Here is a 27,092-nt window from a genome sequence, read left to right on the forward strand (position 1 = left end):
CTCTCGGTCCCCTCCGGCAGCACGTGCGCGCTGGGGAGCAGGTGGCCAGCGAGGGCAGCTTCCACCAGCCCCGACGGACGGGAGGGAAGGCTCCTTCCCGGAGCCTGGCAGAACCTCAGGCGCATGTTGGCAAATATGAACGTGTTATTTTATCAGGAAGGTTCTGCTTGGGTTGTGGCCGGGTTTCCAGAGCGTGGGCAGGCCGACGCAGCAGCAGGCCCTTCGCTTGCGACGGCTCCTTCCCTGGGGGAGCGGCTGCCGGCAAGGCGGCTCCTGCGGGGGACCGGCTGCCCGCCGCTGCTCTGGCACGCTCGCGTTTGGCTCGCCGGGAGCTTCGCTGCGCCGTGACCGGCGGCGGCTGAGGCGGCCCTGCCGGAACGCGGTGCTCGTGCGAAGCCCCCTCCCCTCCCCTCCCCTCCCCTCCCGGCCCGCTCGCTCGCTCGCTCGCTCTCCTTCCTCTCGCTAACGCGGCCGATTGCAGGCGCGCGGCTCGGCGCGGCCCCCGGCTGCAGTAATGCCCTGCGGCTGGGAGCCAGCGCATTTTTGGGCTTCTCCCAGCTTGTGTGTGGCTTTCCGGAGGAACGCGATGTCACGCGCGGGCTTTGCCGTCGGGCAGTGAAAAGGCAGCGCGAGGGGGGGGAGCAGCGAGCGCTGCGGGCGGCGGCGGCGGCGGCGGCGGCGGCGGCTCCCGGGGCTTGGCCGTTACCTGCAGGGGGCGGCGGCTCCCGGCTCCCGGCTCCGGCTCCGGCTCCGGCCCGCGCAGCCCCGCGCAGCCCCCTGCGGCGCCGCAGCTGCCGCCCCCGCGTGTCGCCTCCCGCCGCCTCCGCGTGGGCTCGCGCCATGGGGCAGGGGCAGAGGCGCCTCTGGATGCTGCTGCTGTGCTGCTTCGGCTGCTTGGGCGTCCCGGGCGCCGGCGGCAGCCACTACCGCTACCTCTGGAGCAGCTGCTACCCCTGCTACGGGGGGCTCGCGGCGAGGAGGCCAGGTACGCGGGTGTGCGCGGGTGTGCGCGGGGGGGCGTCCCGGGGGGCGTCCCGGGCTGGCGGCGCCTAAGGGCACGAGCCGGGACCTCGCCGGGCGCCCGCCTGCGCGCGCGAACGGTCCCTCGGGTTGTTCCAGGCACAGGCTGCCTTCGGCGGATTTATCCATCTGTCTGTCTTTCTGAAAAGCCCCGCTCGGCAGAGGGGGCTGAGCTGCAGCGCTGCTTCTTTCCAGCCGTCGCCGTGCAGCTACGTGACCTCGCTTAACGTGATGGCAAGGTAGCGGCTGTGCAATATGCATTTTAAGAATAACTGTGTATATTTTATTAGGGTATGTTGAGTTGTTTTTTTCCCACGTTCAAAGGGTCTCACCCTGGTGCAGGGCAATAAATGAAAGAGGATGATACTCTTTTATCACGGAAAAAAGTCTGGCTTTCTCGCAGAGATTATGTGAGTTTGTCTGAGCTGCGCGAGTACGTGTAGCGGAGCCTCGCGAAGGATAGCGCTGCGTTGCTCTGTGTCATCTGAGGTGAAGGGAAATCCTCCGACAGCGGAGACTAGAAGCAGGAACGAGGCAGCACGTGGACTAGAGCTGGTGCGCACAGTGAAGGGGACCGCGTTCTGCGATCTCGCAGATCTCCTCTCTGCGCTGAAACCTTCAGGGTTGCTAGCGTCTGTTAGAAACAAATTCTCAAGCCTGTTGCTCCGCGGGTAGTTCTTGGCCAACCGGAGCTTCCCGCCCGCAAGGTGCAGGCGATGGAGTCCTTTCACGCTCTGGTGGCATACGCTCAGAACCTTCTGCTGCGGTAGCACAGCGTTTTATCAGCTGTTCTGTGCCTGGATATCAAAAGCATTAGCGGACTGCGTCCGCTAATAGCAGACGGAGATTAAAGCACGGAAGGTAAAAAAGATCAGAACCGGTTACCAGAAGGAAAGAGATCAACTTCCACGTTTCCATTTCCCTTACCTGCCAGTAAGGAGCGAAATGCCCCGTTCTCCCCTGTCATCAGCAGGTTTCCTTTCAGTGGATTTTCATGGGACTTGCTTTTTCTGCTGTACTGGGTAAGGCACTGCAATGAGACAGTAAATATTTTTTTACCAGTTTCCATTATCTTTTGCTGAACGTTTTTGTGTGCGCTGGCTTGTGTGTGATGGCAGATGGGCGACTGTGTGTCAGGTGTAAATTCTGTGAGTGCACACACTCCCATTTCTTCCTCGTTGTGTGTTCAGCTGACTTATCAGGCGATAAGGACTGAGGTTGTCTGCAAATTCAGGAAATAATGGAGAATATGTAAAGTCCATGTTCCACCAGAGACTTTGGATGTTTGTGAGTAATGTAGATATCAAGGAACGCATTATTTCATCAGAAGATAATCCTAACAAGTAAAGGCCCCAAGCAGTTGATTATAAAGGTGATGATACTGGTATATTTGTGAGATGTGACAGACCTTTGGAAAGGGGTGAGTGCTCTTTTGCTATTTATAGACCAGATGTTTGTCTCAAACTCAGATCACATTTGATGTCTCCATCCTCTCCATTAGCTCATGCAGTTTCTCCAAGACAAGCTCCTGAGGTCAAACTTTGCCCTGGAATATAAACTTCCAGCCTTCACTTTTCTGCTGCATAATTCCCCTGATCCTGATTCTGCTTACCTCAGTTCCACAGATACATGGCTCCATCCACGTTGGTGGGTCCATCCTGATTTTCTTGTGAGGACAGAGGTATTTTTCTAATGTGAGAAAAGAATCTTTTTTTAAAGCAGACAACTGGAAAAGCAGAAAGCCCTTGACCCCAGCCTTTTGGCTGTTCTTCTCAGGATAAAGTTCTCCCAACCTGGAATAAAAGAAAGTAACATATCTCCTGAAAAATGTGTAATCGCTAAGTCCTCTTTCGCAGGAGCCTTTTTTCATCTTGAGAAAAGGGTCACTAAAATGCCCAGCCGTTTGCAGGACAGAATCTGTTAGCTAAGCTGAGTATTCCTTTCTTCCAGGAAGGCGTGCTTAATCTTCGTATATAGTTTACAAAGAAATAGGTGCAGATTACAAAATAAACCCAACCCAACCCAACCCACCACAGTCTTCAAGCCCGCCCAAAACCAACAAAACCAGAAAATATCCTTCTCTCTTCACATCTGTAAGAAATAACTGAATTTTTGACGTGTCGCGGCATGAAACACCTTTCCTCTGAATGGTACCTTTGACAAAATCACTAGGTGGAGGGGTGAAGGCTGACTGAGGTAACCATCTTGCTTCTCTTTTCTGGCAGGGTATACCAGGTGTGCGGCTCCCTTTGCCGTTGGGCTGTTAACTTCCTTGGCACAGTGCAGGACTAAGCTGACGTGTCCACGTACAGTTATGTTTTCTATTCAAAATGACACCATACAGAAACGAGTGGGGTGAAATCGAGCTGGGAAAAGAGGTCTGAGAGGATGAGCGTAGCAGCAAGTCACGAGCAGGCAGCCTGCTCGGCATTACGTGCACCTCTGTTCTGTTCTGAGTAATACTTAATTATCAGCACCGTCAGGAGGCTGACATGTGAGCAGGGCTCACAAATGAGAGCTGGGCGACTCTCCCAACTTGCTCGAAGGAAAAACAAGGGTGAGCTAAGGACAAACCAAGTGACTCCAAAGCAAAAGAGCGCCCTGATATGTTTTCATTTTATTGGATTATGGTGAAATCCATGCATCTGTTCCTGAAGGGTCCTTGGAAACTTCTGCTGTTGTTGAGGAGAGCACGGGTAGCACATGAAGATCAGAGCTAAAGAGACCATGCATCTGTCTAGAAAAGCCTGCAGTGGAAGGAAAGCCAGCCCAGAATAACTCTGTTGAGCTCTTTATGATCTTTGGAAGGCTTTCTCATGTGGCTGCTTTAAAACAAGATGAAGACTGAGGCTGTGGAGACATTTTGACCATCTAAAACTTCTTTTCTTCTTTACTCACATGAATCATTGGGTTTCAAGCCAAGGCCAGCCTGAGGCAGTTACCATTCTGCCTCACCGTTGTCCTGGAGGAGGGGAAGGTTTCGGAGTTAGCAAAGAGGGATAAGACATTGCTCTGGCACTGCTGGACCTTGCCATTGCAGAGTCCTTTCTGCCTGTTCTCGAATGGGTGCGTGGAATAACAGGGCCTCTGACGTCTCTGGTTTATTTGTGCTGGGGACTATACAATACAACCAAGCGAGGAAATAATAGTGCCTGTTTGGGTTTTTTGCTCCCCCCTCTAACAGATATCGGCACCGTTCTGTGCCCTGGGCTTCTAGGTGGTGGAGCTCTAGGTGAGGGGCTGTCGCAGCGAGACACTTTGAATGCTGTGCTCCTCTAACCGCTAGCGGCCTGTTCTAGTGGTCCGGCGTGCTGCCTTGTCGATTCTGTCTCCTTTCAGTCTCATCGTTTCTTGAAATTGCTGAGCTGGCTTTAACAAACTGGTACTGAAAAGATAAAGGAGCTGAATCCTACATGTGCTCATCTTGATGGATTCTAATTAACCTTTTCCCTGCAGCCCTGCTCTGTAATCCAGGCTAATTGCCGCAGGGATTACAACCTGGCACTTGCTATTTAGCCAGATAGAGCAAACCGTAGGAGCATATCTACTGCCGGTGCTTACAGCTGGGATTCATCTCCTCCTCCTCAGCCTTTCAGAGGAGATAGATAAACTGCCTCTGTACAAAGTATTTAGTAATTTCCAGAGCTGCTGTTGCCACTTTCTTTCCTCCGGACCTCTCTGACACAGAGTTCTTGTTTGAGATAAATCGTAGGATTTCTTCATGAAGGACCCACAGCCATCTCCTCACACCCTCCCCTTCTTTTTGTCTTCCCTAAATTGGATTACAGCATTACCCCCGTTCGTTGGCCCCAGCAGCTGGGCAGAGCTTGAGGTCTGACGGATCGTTTCTGTTAGGAGCAGAAGCTGCTGAGAGCATCCCCTCTGCCTCTGATGAACCCGGCTCCTTGGAGATGATAGATAGTGCCGTGAAGTCCTGTTTGCCGGAATGAAGCGGCAGGGGAGTTCCCCTACCCGATAGTCCAAGTCCCATTTTTCAGCCCGTGTGCGGCCCAAGGCCTCCCGTCTCTCCTCGGTTCTCTCTGCTAATGTTTTTGTGTCTTTGTTTCTGACGGTGTCTGTCCCCCTGCCCGCGCGGGGGAAAATAGGAAACGTGCTGCTGTTGCACCGAGCTGTGAGAGCACCTCTCCGCTGTCCCGTGCCGTGAGCGTTCACGAGCCTGCAGCCGCTGCGGTTCGAGACTCCACGGTCCGAGCACCAAGAGCAACCGGTCCCCGTCAGAAAATGCACGTTCTTCGTCCTTGGCAGCCGCCCTCTAGCAGGCGGAACGTCAGCCCGGAACACGTCTCTCTTCCCTGCGCTTCCGTATGAGTTTGCGGATAAAGACACAAACCTGAGATTTCTTAGGGCTAACGTCATCGCCCTCCCGTCAGGGGTACGAAGGATTTGTCGCGCAGTCGTGTGGCGTGTGTCCAAAACGTCTCTGTCACTGCAGAAGCAGATAAGGGAGACTCCAGAAGGAAGAAGGGGACGCGATGGGTGACGTGAGGAGTATGCGGCGGCGGTGGCGGCGGCGGTGTGCATTTCTGCGGCTGAACCAGAGACAGGGCTGCCGGGAGGGACTGGCCCCTTCCCAAGGCAGAGGTGGGAAGGTGGAGAGAGAGGTGGGAGCCTGGGGACAGCTGTGTCTGTTTGCAAAGATTTAGCGTGGCAAATGCAAAGGCGGAAGAGGAGAGATTTAGAGAGGAGAGATATAATTACAGCTTGGGAGTAATGAAAGTAAGAGAGGAGTTTATTCAGCACATCGCTAGCTTTTGCTGACAGTGAAATCTCTACAGTTTTAGATTAGACTTGAAGGGAAGCACTAGAGCAGTCATTTAAATTCAGACTCAATAAAATTGTTGTTCTATATAAAATCTTCCCAAACCCCAGTTTTTTTGTTCTTGATCTAATTCAAAATAGAGAATGTTGGTCCACAACAAAATGAAAGGATAGTATTTCCTGCAGAACAGAAATTCCAGTGTTGCTTTTTGGAAAAAGAACAGTGATTTTCTTTAAAGTGGCATTTTCCAATGGAAAAATTGGTCTGTCAGAAAATTCCAGAACAGCTTTACTCAGAATATCCTATTGTGATTTTCTGGGAATAGCAGTCATTCAGAGTAACTGTTTGCTCGTTCCTCAAGCGCTTTCTTTCTGCCGGTGCTGTTCTGTGATGTTCCTCGTCCTCCTGCCCTCTTCCGTGCGTCCTAGAGAGACTCGGTGTGCGGAGCCCTCGCCGAAACGCGTTCCCGCGTGCGCACGCTTTTGCCAATGATGAACCCTACCAGCGCGGTGGTTTATCGTGCGCTGTGCCCGGACGGGTGGGGGTCAGCGGTTCGATGGCCTTTACTGTTCGATGTGGCTGAGACCGATGATGTCCTGGGGCTGAACGCGGCCCGCTCTGTACCTGCTCTGCGCGTCACCAGACGACTCCTCAGGGCCGTCTGTAGACCCCCCGGCGTGTCTCCGTAGGCATCGCTGCGGCTCTGCTGGGTTCCGGGCGTGAAGAAGCGCGGCCCGGCTCCCCTCCGCTGGAGGGCCCTGGCGGGTTTCCAGCGAGCGCCGCAGCGCGCGAGTCGTTCCGCGCCGCGGGGCTCCGTGGGCTGCTTGGCGCTGCTCCGGCTCTCCTGCCGCTTGGGGACTTAGCTCTTCTTCTGACCCTGGGCAGCTTTGGGCCTTTCCTTGGTACCGCCACGCTGAAGCGAGGAGCTTTTTATATTTCTTTCCAGTTCTGGAATGTTACTTCTAGTATTTAAAGTCAATTTAAGGTCTGTGAAACAGGAATGAATCCCTCTTTCTGTAACACACTATACTGTCTACCTCTGGTTTTGGAGCTTTGATAATTAAATGTGATAGGGTGTTTTACCAAGAAATCATGGGCTAGTTCCCACTGCAACTCTGGATGGATTGCTCGGCGTTTGGCAGACGAGTATTCTGCACAGAGACTGTCTTGTGTTCAAAGGCGTCTAGTTTTAGCAATAGAAATGGACATGCAAAGCAGTAGTGATCAAATGGATTTCTTCTTTTTGTAGGAACCACTGCCTCAGTTTTCCCAGGCTTGTTTTGGTGTGAAGGTCATGGAACTACACAGAACTGGAAAGAGAAGATTAGAAAGTTCCCATTTAAGATGCTCGCAGCTTTTATTTGAATTTTTGTATTTTGGGGTCAAGTTGGACTTGGTCATGTTCTTAAATATCCAATCATTATAAACAAATATCTTTGTTAATTATACAGTTGATCCATTGCAATACCTTTCTCCAGAGCTTATGTGGTTTTTCTTTCTCATCTTTAATGGTGCATAGCAATACTGAGCAGCTTATCACCTGCCATCCCAGGTCTGGCTGCATTTCAGCAGCAGGTGAGGTGAGTTCCAGGCATGTACGGTGTGAAAGGTGTTGAGTGCTTTGGGAAACAGTGGGGTGAGAAACATGAGAGTGAAACATTGAAATGTATATACAGTCTTTCATCCTGAAGCATGTCAGTTCATTTTACACCTCATATATAAACACCATTTCTTCGGTTCTTCATTTGGCCACGAAGACTGGAGGAGGGGGAGTGTTAGTGCGGGACACACAGAGCATCCCACTTGTGTTTAACCCCACTAATGGTTTGTACTTCCAGAACTGAACGTGTAATTGTGTGTGTGTGCCAGAGCCACTTGTGTGACACTGCATGTGTGGGCAAAACAGCCTGAAGTTAGCAAACCTGCACGCTCATGTCAGGCTTTCAGGGCAGGTATTAGTGAGCTGGACTTTACTGCTGCTGCAGAGAAGCAGAAGGTTTTCACCTTTGGTGCATTGCCAAGCTCAGGGGAAGCCAGTTTTTATGCTACAAGAAGATGAGTTTGGCTCAGCAGAATCTGAACGTCTGCTGCCATGGCATCTAGGGGTTAAAAACTTGCTGCTTTATGTCATTCTCCTTCACTTCAGTCTGTAATGTTGGCTGTTTACTCTCACAATTAATGTACGTATTTAAGTAATGGATGTAATAGCCCAGCCTGTTTTCAGCAGAGTAAGAAAGTGTAAAATATTAATAAGGCTGTAGTCTTTGAGCAAATGCCTCTTGGAAGATATTTCAGCAGTCTTCTCAATCGGTCTCTACTCTGCACACCCTGGTAATGTGGTGTTGTGCATCCATCTGGCAAAAAGTGACCATTGCAAAGTGGACAAGATGAAGGAGGGTTTGCACTGTCCGACAAATAAGATGCATTTTTTTCCTGATTGCATGCTTGTCCTCGGGATTTCGTAACAGCTTGAGTGATTAAACATGACGAGATGGTAGGCTCCTTCCTTCTGCATTCGTCCTCAAATCTGGAGTCAGTCAGAGGAGGGTAGATAACACTGACTTGGGATGCTGTCATGCCCACTTCCCTGACTTTTGTCCCCTCTTCGCCTTTCTTTTGTAGATGTCGATGAGTGCCAAGTTCACAATGGGGGCTGCCAGCACAGATGCGTGAACACCCTTGGGTCCTATTACTGTGCGTGCAAGCCGGGCTTCCGCCTGCACACCGACGGCAGGACCTGCATCCGTAAGTCAAAGTTTCAGATTTCTTGGGAATCTGTGATCCTTCGCAGCCCTCCTCATACCCGGAGGTGAGCAGCACTGTGCCCGGACTGGCTTCCTTTGGCTTACCTGCTCACGTCCTTCCCGGGGTAGGGAAGCTGAGAGGACGGTGATGGGTCGCCTGTTCCCTCATCTCTCGGGAGCCTGGGAGTCGTTCTTAACGTATTTCTATTACTTGGTCCATGTAATGTTTGCTGTTCTTCAGTGTGCAGATGTACAGCTTGGCCTTGCTTGTAGTTCCTCAGATGATGATTATTCTGGTTCGGGAAAGGCAGCTTTCAGCTCACAGGGCTTTGGTGTTTCTGCTTCTGCCACAGGGTGCATCAGACAGGGCATTTTCCAAAGGGACGCCCACAATAGATTTTTCTTGGAAGCCAAGGTTCAGGTCGGTCTTCATTTCTACCTGAACTAATTTGCCACGTGTGCATGGCAGGCGTTAGCCGCGCTATATAAGTGAAAATAAGCATGACTGTGTGTGGAGTTATGGCCACAGTAATCCTGGAAAGCTCTTCCCGGAGATTTCGGTCATGTGTCCACTTGGATGGTGCTTATCCAGACATTATAATTCAGATGCCAGGTCTGCCCTGTAGTTCATTTCTGGGTCAATTTCTTGAAATATTTTTGCCTTCCCTCCCCGGACTAGTGGCGCAGAGGCCCTGGGGTGGAGCTTGATGTCTGCCTTCCAGCATCCACCGCCGCTGCTGCTGCTGTTACTAAACCGCTTCTCCCCTGCAGTGTTATTTATTTGACACATTTTTCGAGGGATATATTCATACAAGTGGAAAGAATTCCTGGGTGGTGGGATTTCAAAGGCCATTTACTGGCTTTTATCAGAATATAGTCACATTCCGCAGTTTGCTAAAAATGAACGTCCGAGCATGTGTGTACCAGCTGGGAGCGGTGATGTGAGCAGCAAAGCAGCAATCTAAGGAGGCGGTACCCGCCGTGCCCGGGACGGTGCAGCCAGCACACCTTTCTGCAGCTGCGCCCACCATGGTACACTGCTTCCGTTGCCTCTGACTCATGGGATAAAAGAATAGACAAACTGAGGGAAAGACGCAGCCGTTGGGAAGCTTTGGCCTTCTCAACAGAATCGGCCTCAGAATGTGACAGAATTTCCCAAGAAAGTGCAAAAGGGAAGATTGTATGGAGGAGTCTTTTGTTTAAAAGAAATTTCCATTTAGTTCCTGCAGCTTCATTCTTTGCTTTTGTACTTCAGGCGTATCTGCTGATATGAAGATGTTACGCAGAATATTTCTAATGGGGAGCGAGTCAGTTCTATGCAGGCGAGAGTTTCCTGCTTAGTGTTCCTTGCTCTGAGTGCTGCAAACCTGCTTCGCATTAACTTCTGAGCGAGCCTTTCCCATCACGTGCACAGCGTTGGCATTCATCTGCCAAAATTAAGGGGTCTCTATTCACGAAATCTGATCTAATATGGGAGTAATTCAGGCAGTTTCCTGAATCTCTGGGGGCTGGTGCTGGCACAATCTGCTGTTAGTTCAGCGGTGCTGCACCCCTGTGATCGACAAAGTACGCTGGAAAGCGAATGCAGCGCAGGCAGAGCGAGCGAAAACTCTCGCTAGATAATTCTCCAATACTGTTTCTCAAATAACAGCAGAGCAGACCTAAAAAACTCTTGCTTTCCCACTTCAGGACTGGTGGCTTTTGTCCTTGACACTTTGGTGGCAGAAGTATACATGTGCATATGTATGTATGTATATATATTTATTTATGTGTGTGTGTGTGTGTGTGTGTGTGTATGTGTATATATATATATATATATTTAATGCCTTTGTTATAGCTCCGTAATAGCCTATTAAATCAGTTAGTTGTGCAGAGGGATGGAAGTAAACGCATTTTCTCTTGCCAGAGCTCAGACCGGAGCCCGGCGGCAGAGGTTACTGCCCCGTGAAGCCTTGGCGTGGTGTTTCCGGCTGCCTCCGGTCGCTCGCGGGCGCAAGGGGGCTCGTGCCGTCGGCGCCCGCGCGGGACGGATGCCGCTGTTCGTTTGATGCGGGCTGGCTGACGGCCAGCTTCGCGGCCTCCCGGTCCTGGCTGGCGCTTTTCTTGGCGCCGGAGCCCGGCGGCTGGCTCCCCTCCGGCCGCTGGCTGCCCGGCAGCGAGAGGTGCTTGGAGCTGCAGCGTTCTCGGTCCTGGAAACGCGCACCGCGCGTGCCTTTAAAAACCGCCGAACCCCCAAGGAACAGCTAAGGAAGCTCCTCGTCCCGTGAAGCTGGGGAGGCCAAGGAGAAGGTCCTTCCACCGCAGGGTTATTCGTGCCGCTGCTTTGCCCTGGGAGCCGCGCGGCGGTTTGCTGCTCGTGCCCTTCGCTGCCGCTCGGCCTGGTGCCACGCGCACGAGAGGGGAGTGCAAGCGCTGGGGCCGGGTGCCGTGCCGTGCCGTGCCGTGCCGTGGGTCACTTCTAATAATCATCATCCCCGGCCCCGGGACGTGTGCTCTGTCTGGTGTTTTTTCGCAAGTACAAGGAAGTGGTTCATTCCTTGAGTGCTCAGTCTGCATAAATATTTACACTGCAGAGCCGGAGGCTTTGCTCTGGCTCGATCTGTGAAATCACATGTTTTTTGTTAAGCCGGCGTTCCTGACGAGCGTGCCGGGGAGCGTACCTATCAAGGGGCAGCGGGCAGCGAGCGGGCAGAGGCGAGAGGCCTCCCTGCAGCAGTGACCTCGGTTTACGCTTCAAATTCGCGTTTCAGCAGCTCTTTCGCAGCGCTGCTTGGGAGGAAGGAGGGATTTTCTCTCGGCTAAACGTTGAGCTTAAGGCCTGAGCTGTAACGCAGCGGCAGAAGGGAGGCCGGCTGCCGAGGCAAAGCGGCGAGCGGCAGGCGTTTGGGGTGCGGGTGACAAAACCTTCCCGGGAGCGGACGAGCCCTTCAGCGACGCGGAGCTCGGTTAAGGGCCGCGCAGAAGGGCGGCGCGACGGCTTCTCTGTGGGTAAAATAGGCAGTCGGACTTCTTCCCGGTGAAGAACTGCTTCGCAGTTATCGTCGCGTTGGTTGATAGCCGTGAGGAGCCTTGTTTGGCTGCACGCCAGCGACCGGGTTTGTAGCGTAACGCGGGTCTGCTCGGAGGTAGGCATGTGTTCGTCTGGACCCGTGATCCCTGTCGCAAGGAAGCAGACCTCAGCCTCGGTACGGCCTAGTCGCTGCAGGGCGTTTTCTCCTAGTTGAGTTAGTTAGTAAGAGCTTGTGATCCTGGAGCAGGAGGATCCGAACCGTGTTGCTGCACGGCTGTGAAGGTCCAGCCACTGAAGTCGCTTCGCCGAGACCTTTTTCCCTGTGTGGTTCTGTGGCGTTAGGGCAACTGATACACGCTCCGTGGTTCCCTTCAGTTTGGGATGTCTTCCAAGTTGCTGCAAAGGTAAGATTCATTGCAGCTAAGAGAGAAAAAAAAATGCCACTAAATAATTTGAATCAGATAGATAGATGATAGGAATAAAGAAAGAGAATTAGGTATATCGAGACTCTGCTCCAGCACGGCTCTGCCCTTAGAAACAAGAACAGTCGCTGCTGGTGTCCCGAGCCAGGGTAGCGAGGCGTTCTGCAGTTTAGAGCTGGGGTCACGCACGGATATTAGCTTTAGGAAGCTGTTGGCAACCCCAGTGAGCCGTAATGCAGTGCCAGAAAGCATTTCGGAGAAAGAAAAAGGCTGTTGGCATGAATTTTCTAGTTAAGATCTGTAAAACCGTGGATCTAATTCTTTAAATGTTTTCCGATCACCACAAAACCCACTAGGGCTTCGGTTAGTCAGTAGTTCTGCCTAAAGCATGTGCCGTCTCCAGAACTGCGCTGGGGGAGGCTGTCGGGCTGTTAACCCTGGAGGCACAAAACTTACTGAGGAGCTCACGTTTTAAGGCGGATGGAATCAAGATGATGATTCCCCTTCTGTCCTTTGGCTGGACTCTTATACCAAGCTTGTGATGGAAATTCAAAGCTTATTTTATTCTTGAAGATGTTAAAGAACTGGTAAACAGATAAAAAATTTTTGCTACTTTCTTTCGATGGTTCTGCTCCCTTATAGTTATTTACACCTTTGTGCTTAGTGTTGCAGATGACAGAGCAAGGTACAACACACCGACAAATGAGCAAAACTTTTCAAAAGAAGTTATTTAGGCACCTTTGAAGGCAATCTATCGTAAAGAGTATTGCAGTTCAGTATAAATAGCTGTCTTATATTAGCACTTGCATTTGGTAGGGTTGGAAGAAATATTTTGCCATTTAAAGCGTTTTTCTTCCAGGGTGTTAGTACAGCTTTTCAAACAGACACTCTTTGCAGCATAACCTCAGTTTGCCTCTGCGCACAGTCTCACAGGGGGCTCTTAGACGGTCTTTGACATTGCCTGAAGAATCAGTGGTTGTCAAGGAGAGCAGATTTCTGGCCTCGCCTCGTGCTCGCGCCTCGAGGTAGCTTCCCTTGCTGCAATCACAGGCGGCTCTCGGCTCCCTGTCCGTCGCGTGCAGGGGAGCGAAGGCTCCACAAGGCTCACGGCGATTCCTGCGGCACAAGGACGGAAGTAAAAGCTTCCAGCCAAGGGCAAATTTACATCCAGACCTCAACGCCGGGATAAAGGCAAGGCTGTCGGGAGCGTGCTGCGGGCCACAACCCAGAGGTGCCGCTAAGCGTCCAAAGAGGCCGAGGCAGCTCTCTAGGGTTAACTTGCACGTGGACCCACTTTGACAGCTGTCAGGCAGAAGGGTACAGAAATGGCCTAAAGCCACCTTCGTAGATCCTGTTCTGCATCTGTCTCGTGGGGAATCTTGACCGTTGTTGTTGCTTTGGGTAATCCGCAGCTCAACTCGGTGAGATTCTTTTATAGTGTCTGTTTTTGCAGTTCAAATATAGCAAGTCACTGATGACTTTAATACAGAAGGGGAGGAAAAAAAAGAACACAGACGTTTCTATTGGAAGTGAAATGAAACCAAAAAAAGAGTCATTGGACGTCCTGAAATTACCTCTCCGTCTATGAGAAACACATGGTCAGGAGGCTGACATCTTCAGGTCCTTCTCCACTCTTTCAGAGGGGGGGACGGACTCCAATCCAAAGCAAAGAATTTAATCTGAGCCAATTGCTTTTGTTGGCCTGCAGAGAAGAGAGATGGTCTGAATTAACACACAACATGTTTCTGGAAATTGTCTGAGGTTAGAATAAATCAGTCTGGGATTACATGGTGCATCCCTATTTATATCAAGTGTTTCACATGAAGAAATCGCAAATATACCAGTGATTTATGTAGTGAACAGAAGGACTATGCCATAAAGGTTTGTGCATGCTTAAACTACATACTCAGAAGGGTAATTGTGTGTACGTATGTCTTTCTTAGAGATCTTTCATTTGCATGTATTATACAGACAACTTACACATTTTAGAAAATTTGACCATTTCTTTGTCCAGTGGCATGTTACTCACAAGCATTTCTTAGAACCGATGGTTTTGTATGAAGCCACAAAAAGTGAATTTCCTGCTGAATTCTGGTGGTATCTGGTTACATGTGTTTTTAAAGAATTAGCTCACTGCTTCTGATGGCCAGTTACTTGGATCTGGAAAAAAGATGATATGGACAGGAAAGAGGAGAAGTTAGAGTGGAGGAGTCTGAGTCAAACTGAGTCAAGTATTGTCCTCAGTGTGGTGCGTGGATTGAGTTCCAGGCTCCCCAAGCAGCTAAGCATGGGTGCACCTTCGGCTTCTGCTGAACCAGCTTCTTAGGAGCGTTTGGGGGAAGCCTAGGAAGAGGCGCGGGGACGACCTGAAGCTGCCGACAGAGAGGAGAGCGAGTGCCTCCCGGCTGGGAAGGGTGCACGTCTCGCGGCTCCTGCTGTTTCCCGGGAGCGCTGCAGCGTGACTGGGGGGGCGCGAGTTCGGCTCTCACGAGTTTACGGCGGTCAGCGACGGGGTGCGTAGCGCCGCTTGCTCAACTGTTAAATCCGCTCTCGTGTTGGACTGCTGCTTTGCGGACCTGCTTCCCCTGTGCAAACAGTAGTGACATTGTCCATTCTTTTTGTCTGTTTCGTGGGCCCAAGAAGATCAGATTCTAGGGTCCAGCGTCTTTCAGCAGCACTGTGTTCCCTTTAGACACGGAGGGGCTAGAAGTAATGTCTGTCTTGCAGACGATGAAATATCATCTGTGGAAAATCTGTCTGAACTTTAATTACAAAAATCCATGTGATGTACAGGATGACGCTGGATTTGGCAATGTTGTCGCAGAAAAGTTAAGCTAGGAAAAGCATCTGGGAACGGAAATATTTTTAGAGAGGTTCTGTAAACAGAGAAAAAGGAGCAATAGTTAAAACAAGGCCAGCAGTGAGGTCGCCTGGCTGTTACTCTGGGAGAAGCCAGCTAAGGAGACCCGGAATTAGAAGGCCCTGGCTTGGACGGAAAGACACCCAAAGCAATTTTAATATAAGTTTTGTTGGGCTTGTCTTATTATTCCTGATTCTTAAAGTGAATTAGACCATATCTTAGTGAAACTTATGATGTGCTTCGCGAGCACCCCTGCTAGTCGATGAGTTGTGGGTGGTTCTGCGCTGAATGCTGTGGGATGTTACTGCTTTGCTCCTTTCATCGTGTGCGTGCCTAAGCGCGCAAGCGCGGCGGAGCTGGTGATGCGGCTGCCTTTGCCCTGTACACGAGGCTCTTGGCAGAGAAGGACTTCTGGTTCCTATTACTGCGAGCGGTGTGGAACGCTCCCGCTGTGGTAGAGACAAGCAGAACGTGAGGGCCTCAGCCATCACGTGCAGTTGCAAGACCGTGAGGCTCACACGGGCTTATTTATTAGTCTTTAAAAGAAAATTTGCCAACAAATAAACTGTATTTTGGGGAGATAAAAAAAGCACAAGAGGAAACAAAATGCTCTGCAAGACCCTTACGTTCTCACTGCTGCACCTTTCACCTTCTCGTAGTGACCCACAGGCTGCTTTCATTAAGGTCTGCAGTAAGCCGTTCTGGCTCTTGATCGCCCTGAAAGACCTCAGACAAGGCGAACTTGCTGGAACAGCAATGCTTGGCCTTTTAGTAGGTGTTCATAGCCAAGGCAAGTTGCTTGCGATGGCCCAGCGTTGCCATCTGGCAGAGGTGGAGGGCACCCAAAGTTCCCTCCGTCTTTTAAGGGAAAGGTTTTGCCCTTGCAGAAATCCGGAATTACACAGCTGCCACGTGGCCCATGGGGACGCCTCAAGGTGCGACTAAGCGGAGCCCAGTGATGAATTTTGATCTCAACTGTAGAAACAATCCTTTCAAAGGGGCTTTCGGGCAGCCTGCTGCATTCAGCCTGAAAGGATTTCTTTCTGCTTCCTCCGGGTGCTTGGATTATTGTACTGAGAGGAACTTGGGCTTTAGATTTTTCTACTTTGAAAACTGGAGGTATATGAGGAGGGCAGTTATTTAAACTGCAGCTTCTTGTGAATAACCGCAGACTGGGGGGTTTTTTTAGATGTAAGATGCACTGGTTTGTTAAACATTGGCCCGGTATTTTTCCCATATGAAGGAACGTTTTGGCAGGCTTTAGCATTGTTTTACTGTCGTTTTAAAATAAGTGAGTAAATAAAAACTCCTAAGAAGTACAACCATATTAATTATGGATGGTTTTGAATATATGTTATTAAACACTTTAATATATCAGGGTATTTTAAGTGACCACCCATCTCTGCTAAAGCTCAAGTAATGCAACTCTGATTTACAACTTTTCAGTAACGTCAAGAACTTCTGTTGTTTCCTTCCAAATAGATTAATGGAAACAGTGTCAGCAAAACTAACACAAACTGATAGCTCTTGCTCCAGCTGCATGCATTGCTGTATATGGCAACGCTTGGACCCAATTAAGCCTTTTTCGTTCCCCAAAAGGTTGTTTGGCTAATTAGCGGTATACAAAGGGAACAAACTTTGTTTAAATGTTCTAAATCCGAGAACTGCTGAGCTCTGAGTCAACGCAGGTTTTTTCTTTTTCCAGAGGAATTGTTTCCAGCAAAAAGTGAGTATATTGTTGTGCCCTTTCTTCTGTACACTGTGCCAAATGTTGGCATAACTGCAGTGAAGAATATTTGGTTTTCACTAATATATGAGTAAGAGAGGCTTAATCAAGGTCCTTTCAGTACTTTTATCTACAGAAAATGCTCTGTAAATTATATAGTTGGCTCTAAGGTACAGGAGAAGCAGTTAGGAAGGTAAATGAAAGGCACTGAGCAAGCCTGAAAAATCTGTCTTCCTGCTATATAAATCCAAGCTCAGAGGTGATTTTTGATAGCACAGATTAAAAGCCGAGTGCACTTGACCAAAAGTAACAAAAGGCAGAGACTGACGTTTCATTTAATCTGTCATCAGCTGCGTGCTTGGTTTTTTCTGGAGGTGCTTCTTTGGCCCTCAAAGCAGGAGGCTTTTATTAGCGTACGCTTCCCAGGCTCGCCTGGTTAGCAAAACTCACGAGCCTGTTGAGGACTGTGATCACCTGAGGAGTGTCAGATTGTAGAAAGATGGTTTTCCTTAGAGATATTTTTAGCTTCCTTATACGATTCCGCATAGCCAGCACGTTAGTCTCGCCTGAAGTCTGAAGAACAGGTCAGAAGTACTTGAGGCCACAACTTGTCACCCCCCTCTGTTGATGGCAGCCGCGTCCGTGTTTGCGTTCCGGCCCGTGGCGGGCTTTGGGCTGCGTTGCACCCGCACGGCTCTGGTGCGCGGTGTACCGCTCCCTGCACGTTCGCGTCCTCCAAGAGAGGACAGGCTTTGAAGCCCTGTTCCTCAGGTCTTGTAAGGGACGCTCCTCTTTGGAGCGGTCCCCGTTTGAGACGCTCACCAATTAAAGGCTGCTCCAGGAGGGACGTTGTAGTCCGAGAGGAGACTTGCAACAACTTGGAAGCGTGTATTTGCCCTAAGGTAGCGTATCTGCAAGAGTTTGCGACTCCCTGGCCAGAAAGTTTTTCCCTGTTCTGTTTTCTGGCTCAGATTTCTCCTGGATATAACAAAAAGTTAGTGCTCCTGGGTAGCTGCCACCTAATATAAAATAAGGCGGCAAGCTCTGCCCGCTGCAGGTTGCAAGGCGCACGCATCTCCAGCAAGACGTCACGCCGTTGTTGCTTGCTCTGCAGGGAAATCCCAGGTTATAGGAACAGGAGGAAAAGAAAGACCACTGTTTAAGGATAGTTAATAGCAGTAAAAAAACAGCTTTTAAAGATGAGGTAGTCCTCATCCTCGGTCATAAGATCTGTTTTCGGTTGTAGCCCGGGCAAAAAACCTTTTGTTTTCTGCTTGCTTAGAAATGTTTGGGCAAGAAGAGCCTCAGCAAGCGACTTGCGCAGGGCCGCACAGACACGCCATGGCGCGGCCGGGAACGCAGCTCGGCGCTCTCGAGCCCCCGTCTGCCTGCGCTTGCTCCAGAACCGTATTTGCTGCCAGCGTCTCGCTCTATGAACGCTGGCTCGGCTAACAAGAGAGCAGCTAGATGACTCTGGCTTATGGCATCGGTTGCTTGCAGTGTGAATGACTACGTGTGTCCGTTAATTTTTATGTAGAAATCCCTTGCTCAACGCTCTGAATTAGAAGTTGTCAGACCAGCTCTAAGCATGGAGAGGCAGAGTGCGTCTTAAAACGCGTATCCTTCAGCGGGCTGAGAAGAACTGCTGGCGCCCGCCTGGCCTAGCCGTGCGTGATGAGGGTGTTTTTACATGGCCTGAAGCCAGAAACTTAATTCTCCCATTACAAGAAAGTCTGAATTCACCCCAGTGCCATTCTCTCTGAGCGGTAATCATTAAGCTGAACTGGCTGTGCCATTGCATCTGCAATGACTTATCCTTGGACAAAATTACAAGAATCTCAGCAAAAAAACAAGCAGTGAATAAACAAGCAAGAACTCTGCCCTCCGACTTTGGCACCCGTTAGGGAAGATTAATATTTACTACAAAAACGTGCCTTTGTTAGCTTCCCTCCCATGGTGTTTCTGAATTTAACTCTGGATTACATAACCCAAGCCGGAGACATCCTGGCGTATCCCCCAGGAGAGCTGCTGGAAGCCATACGGGGCTCTTCTTGCAGCGAGGAGCGATTTCAGGCTGCTGCCTGACGCTGGTGAGCAGGTCTCGTTTTCAAAGGACGGGGCGCGAGGTGTTTTTCTAGCAGAGTACAAGGCAGCCTCTCTTGGGCGCTGCATACAGAAGCGATTTCTGCAATAGCAGCTCGCTTTCATTCGTCACAGTGTAAAGATCTACCATGAATTTCTCTTTTCAGTGCAGGTTGAATAGGCCCCATTTAAGACCGCTGTTAGTGTGATCTCTTTGTAAGGGTGTGTAAACGCGTGCGACTTGCCCTGGTCCTTTGCAAATACTCTTTCAATTGACCCAGCATTTCTCTGGTGAAAGCTTCGTCTTTGCCTTGTAGCTGTGAACACTTGCTCCGTGAACAACGGGGGCTGCGAACACGTCTGCGTGCAGGTGACCCCAACGCAACATCAGTGCCAGTGCCGGCCCAACTACCAGCTGAGGGAAGACGGCAAACGCTGCGCCTGTGAGTCTTCGCGAGCGCTTAGAGGAAGCTGGGAGTTCAGAGCACTGTTCTGGCCGCTTTTCTCAGCGGGGGCGAGCGAGAGTTGGGGGCGTAGGGAGCAGTCCACTTGCAGCATCTCTACGGGCAATATTGCATGAGCTGCACTGCCTGCCGTTAATAAGGTGGGATAAAGCCCCTAACTTTTTTCTTGCTACATTCCAATAATTAGAGTATTGCAGGGGTAATCATGGCCCATGCCAGTTTCAGAACCGAGGTCCTGTCTTCTCAGAAGAGGAGAGAAAGAATTAAGTGGTTAATAATGGTGTTAAGACCAAAAACTGTGGGTGCTCTGTGCTCGCACGCTCAGATGTCAAGCCAGTCAGACCGGGGTGTTTCTCTCTAGTAAAAACTGGTGCCAGTTCCGCATGTCATTATGTCAGGGACATATTCTGCAGATTATTCTGAAAGTCAGGGAAGAGCAGAGGGAGCCCAGCCAACAAAAATGAAATTTTTATCAGGGCATGCGCTTCTGAGAAAGTAAAGGAACAGCAGCGTGTCTCAGTGGAACAGGATCTCCCCCCTCTGCTTGCAGACAGCTTTCTGGCTGACCTGCTCCCTGCTGCAGGAGGGAGAGAGGCTGCAAGAGCAGAAGCTTAATCTTCTCATTCAGAGCAGTTGGCATTCAAGAGGAGAAAGGAGGGAAGTCTTTTGCTGTGAAGTTGCTAAGGGAAAAGGAACATCTGGAATGTTAAAAATTCAGCAGTCAGTATGGTCTTGTAGCATCTGTCTACATCCTGGAGCAGGTCTGAAATCGGCAGAGCTCTCGATAGAAGCACCTGAAATGAATTTGCCTGGTACTTGCTCCATAATCTCTGTGGAGGGACATGCCCATACCAGGCTTCTGTTGGAAAGGTTTTACTCAGCTTATGCCCTTCCTTTTCCAGAATCTCACACCATGTACATCCTTCTACCTGCATGGGGCATTATACTAGAAATCTGAGTATTCAAATGAATTAAAGCTGCTCCTATGCATGCCATCAATCACCGATGTCTTGACTTAAATATGTAAAATATATATAATATAGTAATTATTAGTATATATAGTATATACTATTTTATATTTAATATGTACCTATTCCTGTGCTTTCAGCTAGAAAAAGTGGTTCTTTTTCACTTCCTAACACACCATATGGTATGCCTGTGACCTCTTCAATGGCTGCCAGAGGAGACCACCTGCAGAAGTACCTTTGGGTCATCTCAGTTACAAAGTGATCTCGTAGTTGGCACTTAAGGCACTCACAGGAAAGGTTCTTGGCCAGGAGGTCTTTGAGCAGGGAACGCATGTAATCTGTGCTGCTGTTTACAATTTAAAAAAAAAATTCCCTTAACTGTTTTAAGATCGTTTATGCATTTTCACCTAGTAAATTCACAGCCATTGCACAGCCACATGGTATCAGTAATAGTTTTACCCTCTTCTGTAGCGTATTGCCACATTCAATCTTTTCCAGTGCTCAGTTTGCTGGAGGATTATGTTTATGGCTGTAGGAATCTGAGGAAGCGGCAGTACAGCAACCATATCTAAACTTTGTGGGATTTTTTTCTCCCCCCTGCCCCTTCCACCAGCAGCATGAGATTGTTCTTAAGAGCTCAAGATTCACCAAGATTGACGTCTGAGACTAGTGTCTAAGCTGCTTTGTACAGAGAACAGTAGCAGAGTAGTGTCATACTGGAGAATGATTTGCAATTTTTTAGCTTTCCATAACTGCTTGATGTTTGTTCTCCCATAAGTAAAATGCCAATAAGAGATAGGAACAGCATGAAATAAGGCTGCCTCTTCCGCTTCACTCTAGTGAGGAACCCGTGCGCCGACAGGAACGGAGGCTGCATGCACCAGTGCCACAACCGTCGTGGAACGGCACACTGCGAATGCCACCCCGGTTACAGGCTGGCAGCTGACAATAAGGCCTGTGAAGGTAAGTTCCCTGCAACAAAGCATCCACGGGGAAAAGCTGCTATTTCTCCTTCTGTAAAGTAGCGCTCGGTCTTAGTAAATGTAAGAATTTATAAATTTAACAGAGTGATGCCTAAGTCTCACCGGAAGGGTGGCATGAAAACATTCAGTTGATTCACTGAAATCTGTCCAAGAGCCCTGCTTGAGTTATCTGGAACAAAAGTTGGAGTTTCATCTGATCGGATTTTCCAGGAAGCTTTAGAATTCTAAACGCCTAACTTTGTTTCTTTGTTGGTGAGCAAGTACGGTCCTGGCACCAGTGAAGTTAGGGTGCAAGAAGCTGGTGAAAGACTTGAAGAAAGATATACAGTAACAATGGCTGCTTTGAAGGAATTTGCAGCACAACCCGCTTGTTCTCTTATTAATTCTCCATTTCTCTTTCAGATGTGAATGAATGCCTGACTGGACTAGCCATGTGCGCACATCAGTGTCTCAACACTCGGGGCTCCTTTAAGTGTACCTGCAACCCCGGCTACGAGCTGGGGGCAGATGGCAAGCAGTGCTACCGTGAGTACTGCAGGCAGACCTCACGCTCAGGCGGGGAAGGGAGGTGGCTTTGCTTCTGCATCTTAAAGAAAGGAGAGTAGACAGTCAGGTGATCCCTGCAGCCGGCAAGCGTTTAGCCGCTCTCTTCTGTGAATTGTTGCATTAGAGTTACACAATCTTCGTGGGTAATTTCACAAGCACGTTTGGAGCTGTTTATTCTCCTACCAAGAATAAAAACTTTTGTCTGATCTTGAAAGATAACCACGAAGCTACTTTCAGTGCTTACAGCAAGTTATTTGAAAACATTTGAAAGCAGTAGGCCAAGTTCGGCTCTTGGGGACTTCTTTAGATGAATTCAATCAGCTGCAGATCTGTAACTGAAGGAATTGAGCTAATGGTGCAATCACATCTATTCCCATCAGGAAAGGAAATAAACAGTCTTACATCTGGCTTATTAGCCAGATCCTCCACACAATCTTTGTTCAGCTAATATACATCAGCAGGGATGGTCCGAAGTGAAGCTATCAGCACTTACCACTCTCATCCATTAGAGATGAGAGCTACCTTGGCGCTCCCAATGTTAGTAATTAGTAGTACCGCAAGCAACGATGTTCCAGCCCTGCAGCTCTCCCTGCGAGCGTGCCAGGGGCATGGTGCTTTTTGGAGAAATAGGAATAAGGCTTCACAGACCACAAACTGACCTTAAAAAGCATCAAAATGAGTAATGTGAAAGACTGGATTGAGGACATGCAATTTAAGAGCCTAAGCATTGCACGCAGCTTTCTTCCTAGCAGCAGGGCTTATTTCACACTGCAAGTTTGTGACAAATCCCATAGCTTATCACTTTCATGTGCAAGAGCACATTTCCTTTCAGTTGTTGGATGGAGATGCAAGAAAGCCAGCTGGGCTTGCAGGATATTAGATGAGGGAGCCAAGTCTATTCCCAGTAAATCCTCCTAGCTACCTCCTCACCTAGCACTGTGACTATCCCAGCAGGGGAGATTACCCTTCAGCTACCTGGGCCACAGGTAACTTAAAAAGCTGAGTAGTTTTATTGCCACTCAGGTCTTGGTTTGCCAGGTTTGCCAGGGCAGGAGATGCTAGCCCTGGAGAGTCGCTTGAGACAGCAGGGGTGGTGGAAGTACAAGCCTCCCTCACGTTCTGACACGGCTCCTTCGGAAGGGAAAGGATCGTGACTCATTGCCATAACCATCAGCAACAGCTCTGCTTTAGTGCCAGCATTAGAATTAATTTAAGTAGCCTCTTTGTATGGGGTTCCCCCACACCCCTTTTAGCACATTTCTTTTATGCAAAACTAGCTGATCTTGCACTAGTAAGAAAGGGGAAAGATGAAAGAGGGAATATATTCATATTGTGAAGTCTGGAAGATGACTTTCCACCACGGCACAGCTTTTGGTTTTGACCTGCAGAGATGCATTTGAGAGCATCAAGCTCCCCTTCTCTCACCCTCCTTGGGTTTGAAGGTACTAAAAACCCCCAAAAGTTCTTGAAGGCAGAAGCTGGTTTTCTGAGTTTCAGGCCTGAGTCAAAGCTCCCTGGTACAAGTTCCTTTTAGTTTAAGGGAGCTTAATTAACTAAAGTGTGCATAACCTTTGCCAAACTAAGAAGATATATGGCTGCTGTTGATGCTTGCATCTAACATTTTTGACATGTCGGTAACTAACTCTCCTAGCCGTAGGCATCTGGATGTTTTTGTAGTTAACTGTATTCTGCTGCTTCCAGTTCTAGCTGGCATCAGAACAGCCCTGAACCTAGGAGGGTCAAGCCAGCTTTTGGTTGGCAGTACATACCGCAGCTTGTCAGGAATCGGCAGTCAGCAAGGGAAGCGGTTTTGTCTGCCTGCTGTCTGGTTCATCTCAGATTGTCCAGAGCCCGCTCCACAAGTCTGTCCCTAGAAGGCTACATGTGGTGTTGCCTGGGGTCCATTGGTTTATTTTTATACATCACTTCATAGCTGAGCAGTGGCCTCCGCAAAACTATTTTTGTCCTTTCCCCGCTCTAAATCATTCCTTTCCTCAGGAAAGGATGTGCAAGGAGCTTAGCTGGGAACTCCTGTGCAGGTGCCTGCTGGAGCACAGCTCCAAGGAAGACAGGCCTGGCCCTGGCACAGTGGGTACAGCAGTGCAGTAAACGCTACGGGAGCCTAACCAGTGTGCATTTTCCAGGGATAGAAATGGAGATTGTGAACAGCTGTGAAGCCAATAATGGTGGCTGTTCCCATACATGCCATCACACCAGCTCTGGCCCAGCCTGTACCTGCAACTTTGGCTACCAGCTTGAAGAGGACCAGAAGACATGTACTGGTAAGGAAAGGGAGAAGCTACATTTCTTGTTTTTACAAATACAGTTCAAGTTTGAGGAGGATCCCTATGTGCTAGCTGCTATATATATATACACACACACACCACATACAGATTAACAAGGCCAGAAACAGATGTAAAGTAAAAGGATGAGATAGTGCACTACTTTGAGCGGGCCTCAAACCTCTGCTCACGACCTACTTGGACAGGTAATGTTGATCACAGAATTAATCAGTTTTTCCTGCTAAAATTGAGCTAAGGTGTTGGCAGATGTAGAGACTTGCATCTCAGATACCTATAAAGCTGCATCTAGAAGGGATGATGCCTAAGATGTACCATCTTGCTTGTTATCTCAAAGGGAGCAGCAGAGTAATTATGAGTAAATGAGTGATGTGGATGAGTCACTAGCTGCAAGCAAGGTGTAATTCAGCCCCACCTGGTTATATATGTATGAACGGAGAGGATGAGAGCGAAATGCACCTTGAACTCTGTAAGCACTATCAAGTTATGTATGCACTTTATATTGCAGGACCGCGTCTCTTGCAGCCACTAACCTAGTCAGAAGCTCACTGTAGTGCTCACTAGCCAGACATTTCCTGCATCCATGTCAGGGCTATGGTATACAGCAAGGCTGGGTGGATGCTTTGGTCCTTCAGATAGTCCCAAACAAAGAAACCCTGGTGCCCTCCGCCCGCAGCTTAGTCAGAGGGTCTATGCCTCAAGCAGCCTACTGAGGTATTTCTACTGAAAGACTCTCTTCTATGAGCCTGCAAGCGTGAAGCTGCTAACAAGGGGTAAGAGTGTTTGGTGACTCATAGCAGTACTTGCGTGTTTCCGAGTAGCGATCCCATGACTCGGGAGATGATTCTCAGATTTGTTTCTTTGCTCAGTACCGCCTTCCTTCTGCAGTTTCCAGGGAGCACGTCTCCCCAGGACACCTATGGGAACAGATAGGCTGCTTAGGGGGCTGCCGCAGGCGCCAGCAGTTGCTTGTGCAGAGGTGGGGCCGTTTCCTGTCCCCTAAGAGGAAGGGGAAAACCATGCGAAGTTTGCTTTCCTCGCTGGTTCTGAGCGAGCAGTAGGAGCCGTCTCCACAGCCCGTCACGATACAAGAGCAAGAGAGACCAGGACTGAAGTTCGCTCCGAAAAAGCAACCCATTATGCCTTTGCTTACTACAACGCCCAGTAAACTTCCTGCAGCCCTGTAGCGCTGCTATGTGCCTTTCCCTGCCAGAGACCTGCTCAGCCCAGGCTCGTCTGGTGGTGGCAGCGGGCTGTGCCACAAGCCCCTCTAGTACACAGGCGCTGCGGTAAGTCTGCCTAATGGCGAGCAGACAGTCTCATAAAGATAAAGGGCTCAAAATTGAAAGCTGTAGGTGCACCCTGCTTTCCCAGGATTGCGTAGGTCCATCAGTCAGAGCATCCACTCGGAGTGAACGCTCTGATGGACCACGTAAGAATACTGGCTCAGCGCTAATTGGGTGAGGGAGGTGAAATTGCCCGTTTGAAAACCTTTTCATTGCTTCCCCCCCACCCCAAGCTGACAAAGCCTGTTTAGCCATGAAATCTCAAATTTGTGATTAGTGCCTGGCAGGTTGTATTTGAAAGTCAGACTAGGAAGAACTTACTAGAGCTAGTTGCAAAGCAAGTTTAACAAATACTGTCACTGCTGCAAAGCTAGATGTGTTTTACTATCCAGTGCCCTTTGTTTTTTATTTAGATATCAATGAATGCGACAGCGGTTCTCACTCCTGTTGTCTGCAGGATTGTTACAACTATCCTGGAGGCTATGAGTGTGCTTGCTATGCTGGATACAGGCTCAACACAGATGGTTGTGGGTGTGATGGTAAGCAGAAATATCTAGCTGAACTCCCGAAGTAAAATGGGAATACTGCAATCCTCAGCATTGCAGCACCACAAGAGGGACAGACACAGTCCAAGTTCCTCTAATTATGTTTTTCCATATTTTGTAAATCTCCTGAGTTTGATAAGTGTTAAGACAGCTCAGCTGTTCTAACCCATACATTAGCCCAATACAACTAAAGAGTAACAACAGGACTTTTAAACACCATGTGAATCCAAATCGGGATGTCTCAAAGTGACTTAGTCCACGTGTCCAGTCTGTCTCCATTAGCAATTCACAGAACTAATTTTCTGTTGAATGTCAGAGGTCACTATTGCCAGTAATTTGCACCACTGAAGAGGTATAGACAAATATAAATGTCTGTATAAAATACAACTGGAAAGGTAGAAGTGACTAATGCAAGCTCTAAAGAAAGAGGACATTAAGTTTTCCCACCTGGCTGTAAACAGCCAGGCATTTCTTCCAGTTTCTCCCAGCTCATGTCAGCTTCCCTATCAGCCCTCTATTGATTAACTTTCTTAATAGGAAAGATTTGGGGCTTTTATTTCCTTCTAATGACTTGTTCTCACTAGCAAAGCTCTCCAATAACATCTCACAAGAGGTGAAAAATCAAGTGCATCCACCTGCCTCTACACTGCTAGTGGCAGGTGTGGGCTGACTTAGCCCACAGCATTTTGAAACTTATGGCTCCCTGAATCACCTGCGTAGTCTCAACTCAATTTCTAGAGTCAAATGGCTTCACATACCAGAGAGGGTGCCATCAACCTACAGATTAGACAAATACCTCGGCCACACAGTAAAGCTGTTCTGAGGCATGGTGAGAACAGAATTCACACTTGGCTCATTCCCTCAACACAAAATTCACATCTGTTTGGAAGAAAGAAGCCTTACTACTTCCAGCCCAAATGCTTGTTGATCTGTAGACATACACACACCTGGAGCCTCTGCCTTGTACAGAGGACATTCTTCCATTACACAGAGATATTGCATGTTTTTTAGATACGGACGAGTGTTCTTCAAATAACGGTGGATGTGAACATACATGTCAGAACCAGATAGGGTCTTTCCAGTGTGGCTGCCAGATTGGATACAAACTGGATGAGGACCGAAGGAGCTGCATTTGTAAGTGGAACCTCTGTGTTATGACACAGGTAAACCATTAGGTTACCTGCATGCTTTCTCTTGCCTGTTCTTCACTTACAAACTCTTCACTGCACAGAATCCAGAGAAAGCATAGAGGAGCCAGAACCAACTTACACTGGACTCATTAGCCCTACACAGAACCTTTTCCATCTTTTCACAGCACTTATTAACATGAGCAGCTGAAACGACTCACACCACCAG

General features: G+C 49.1%; 1 protein-coding gene across 1 annotated transcript in view; it reads left to right on the forward strand.

The window, feature by feature from the left end:
- The first annotated feature begins 840 nt into the window (after positions 1–840).
- MEGF6 (multiple EGF like domains 6) overlaps positions 841–27,092 on the forward strand; it is a 58,045-nt gene continuing 31,793 nt past the window's right edge. Inside the window, exons 1-8 of the mRNA XM_067311275.1 lie at positions 841–985; positions 8,423–8,545; positions 18,962–19,087; positions 20,917–21,039; positions 21,462–21,584; positions 23,750–23,887; positions 25,605–25,730; positions 26,748–26,870. Coding sequence (XP_067167376.1) covers positions 841–985; positions 8,423–8,545; positions 18,962–19,087; positions 20,917–21,039; positions 21,462–21,584; positions 23,750–23,887; positions 25,605–25,730; positions 26,748–26,870 — 1,027 coding nt within the window. The remainder of the gene's footprint in view (positions 986–8,422; positions 8,546–18,961; positions 19,088–20,916; positions 21,040–21,461; positions 21,585–23,749; positions 23,888–25,604; positions 25,731–26,747; positions 26,871–27,092) is intronic.

This window comes from Apteryx mantelli, chromosome 26 (genome assembly GCF_036417845.1).
Source record: "Apteryx mantelli isolate bAptMan1 chromosome 26, bAptMan1.hap1, whole genome shotgun sequence".
Classification (NCBI taxonomy): Eukaryota; Metazoa; Chordata; class Aves; order Apterygiformes; family Apterygidae; genus Apteryx; species Apteryx mantelli.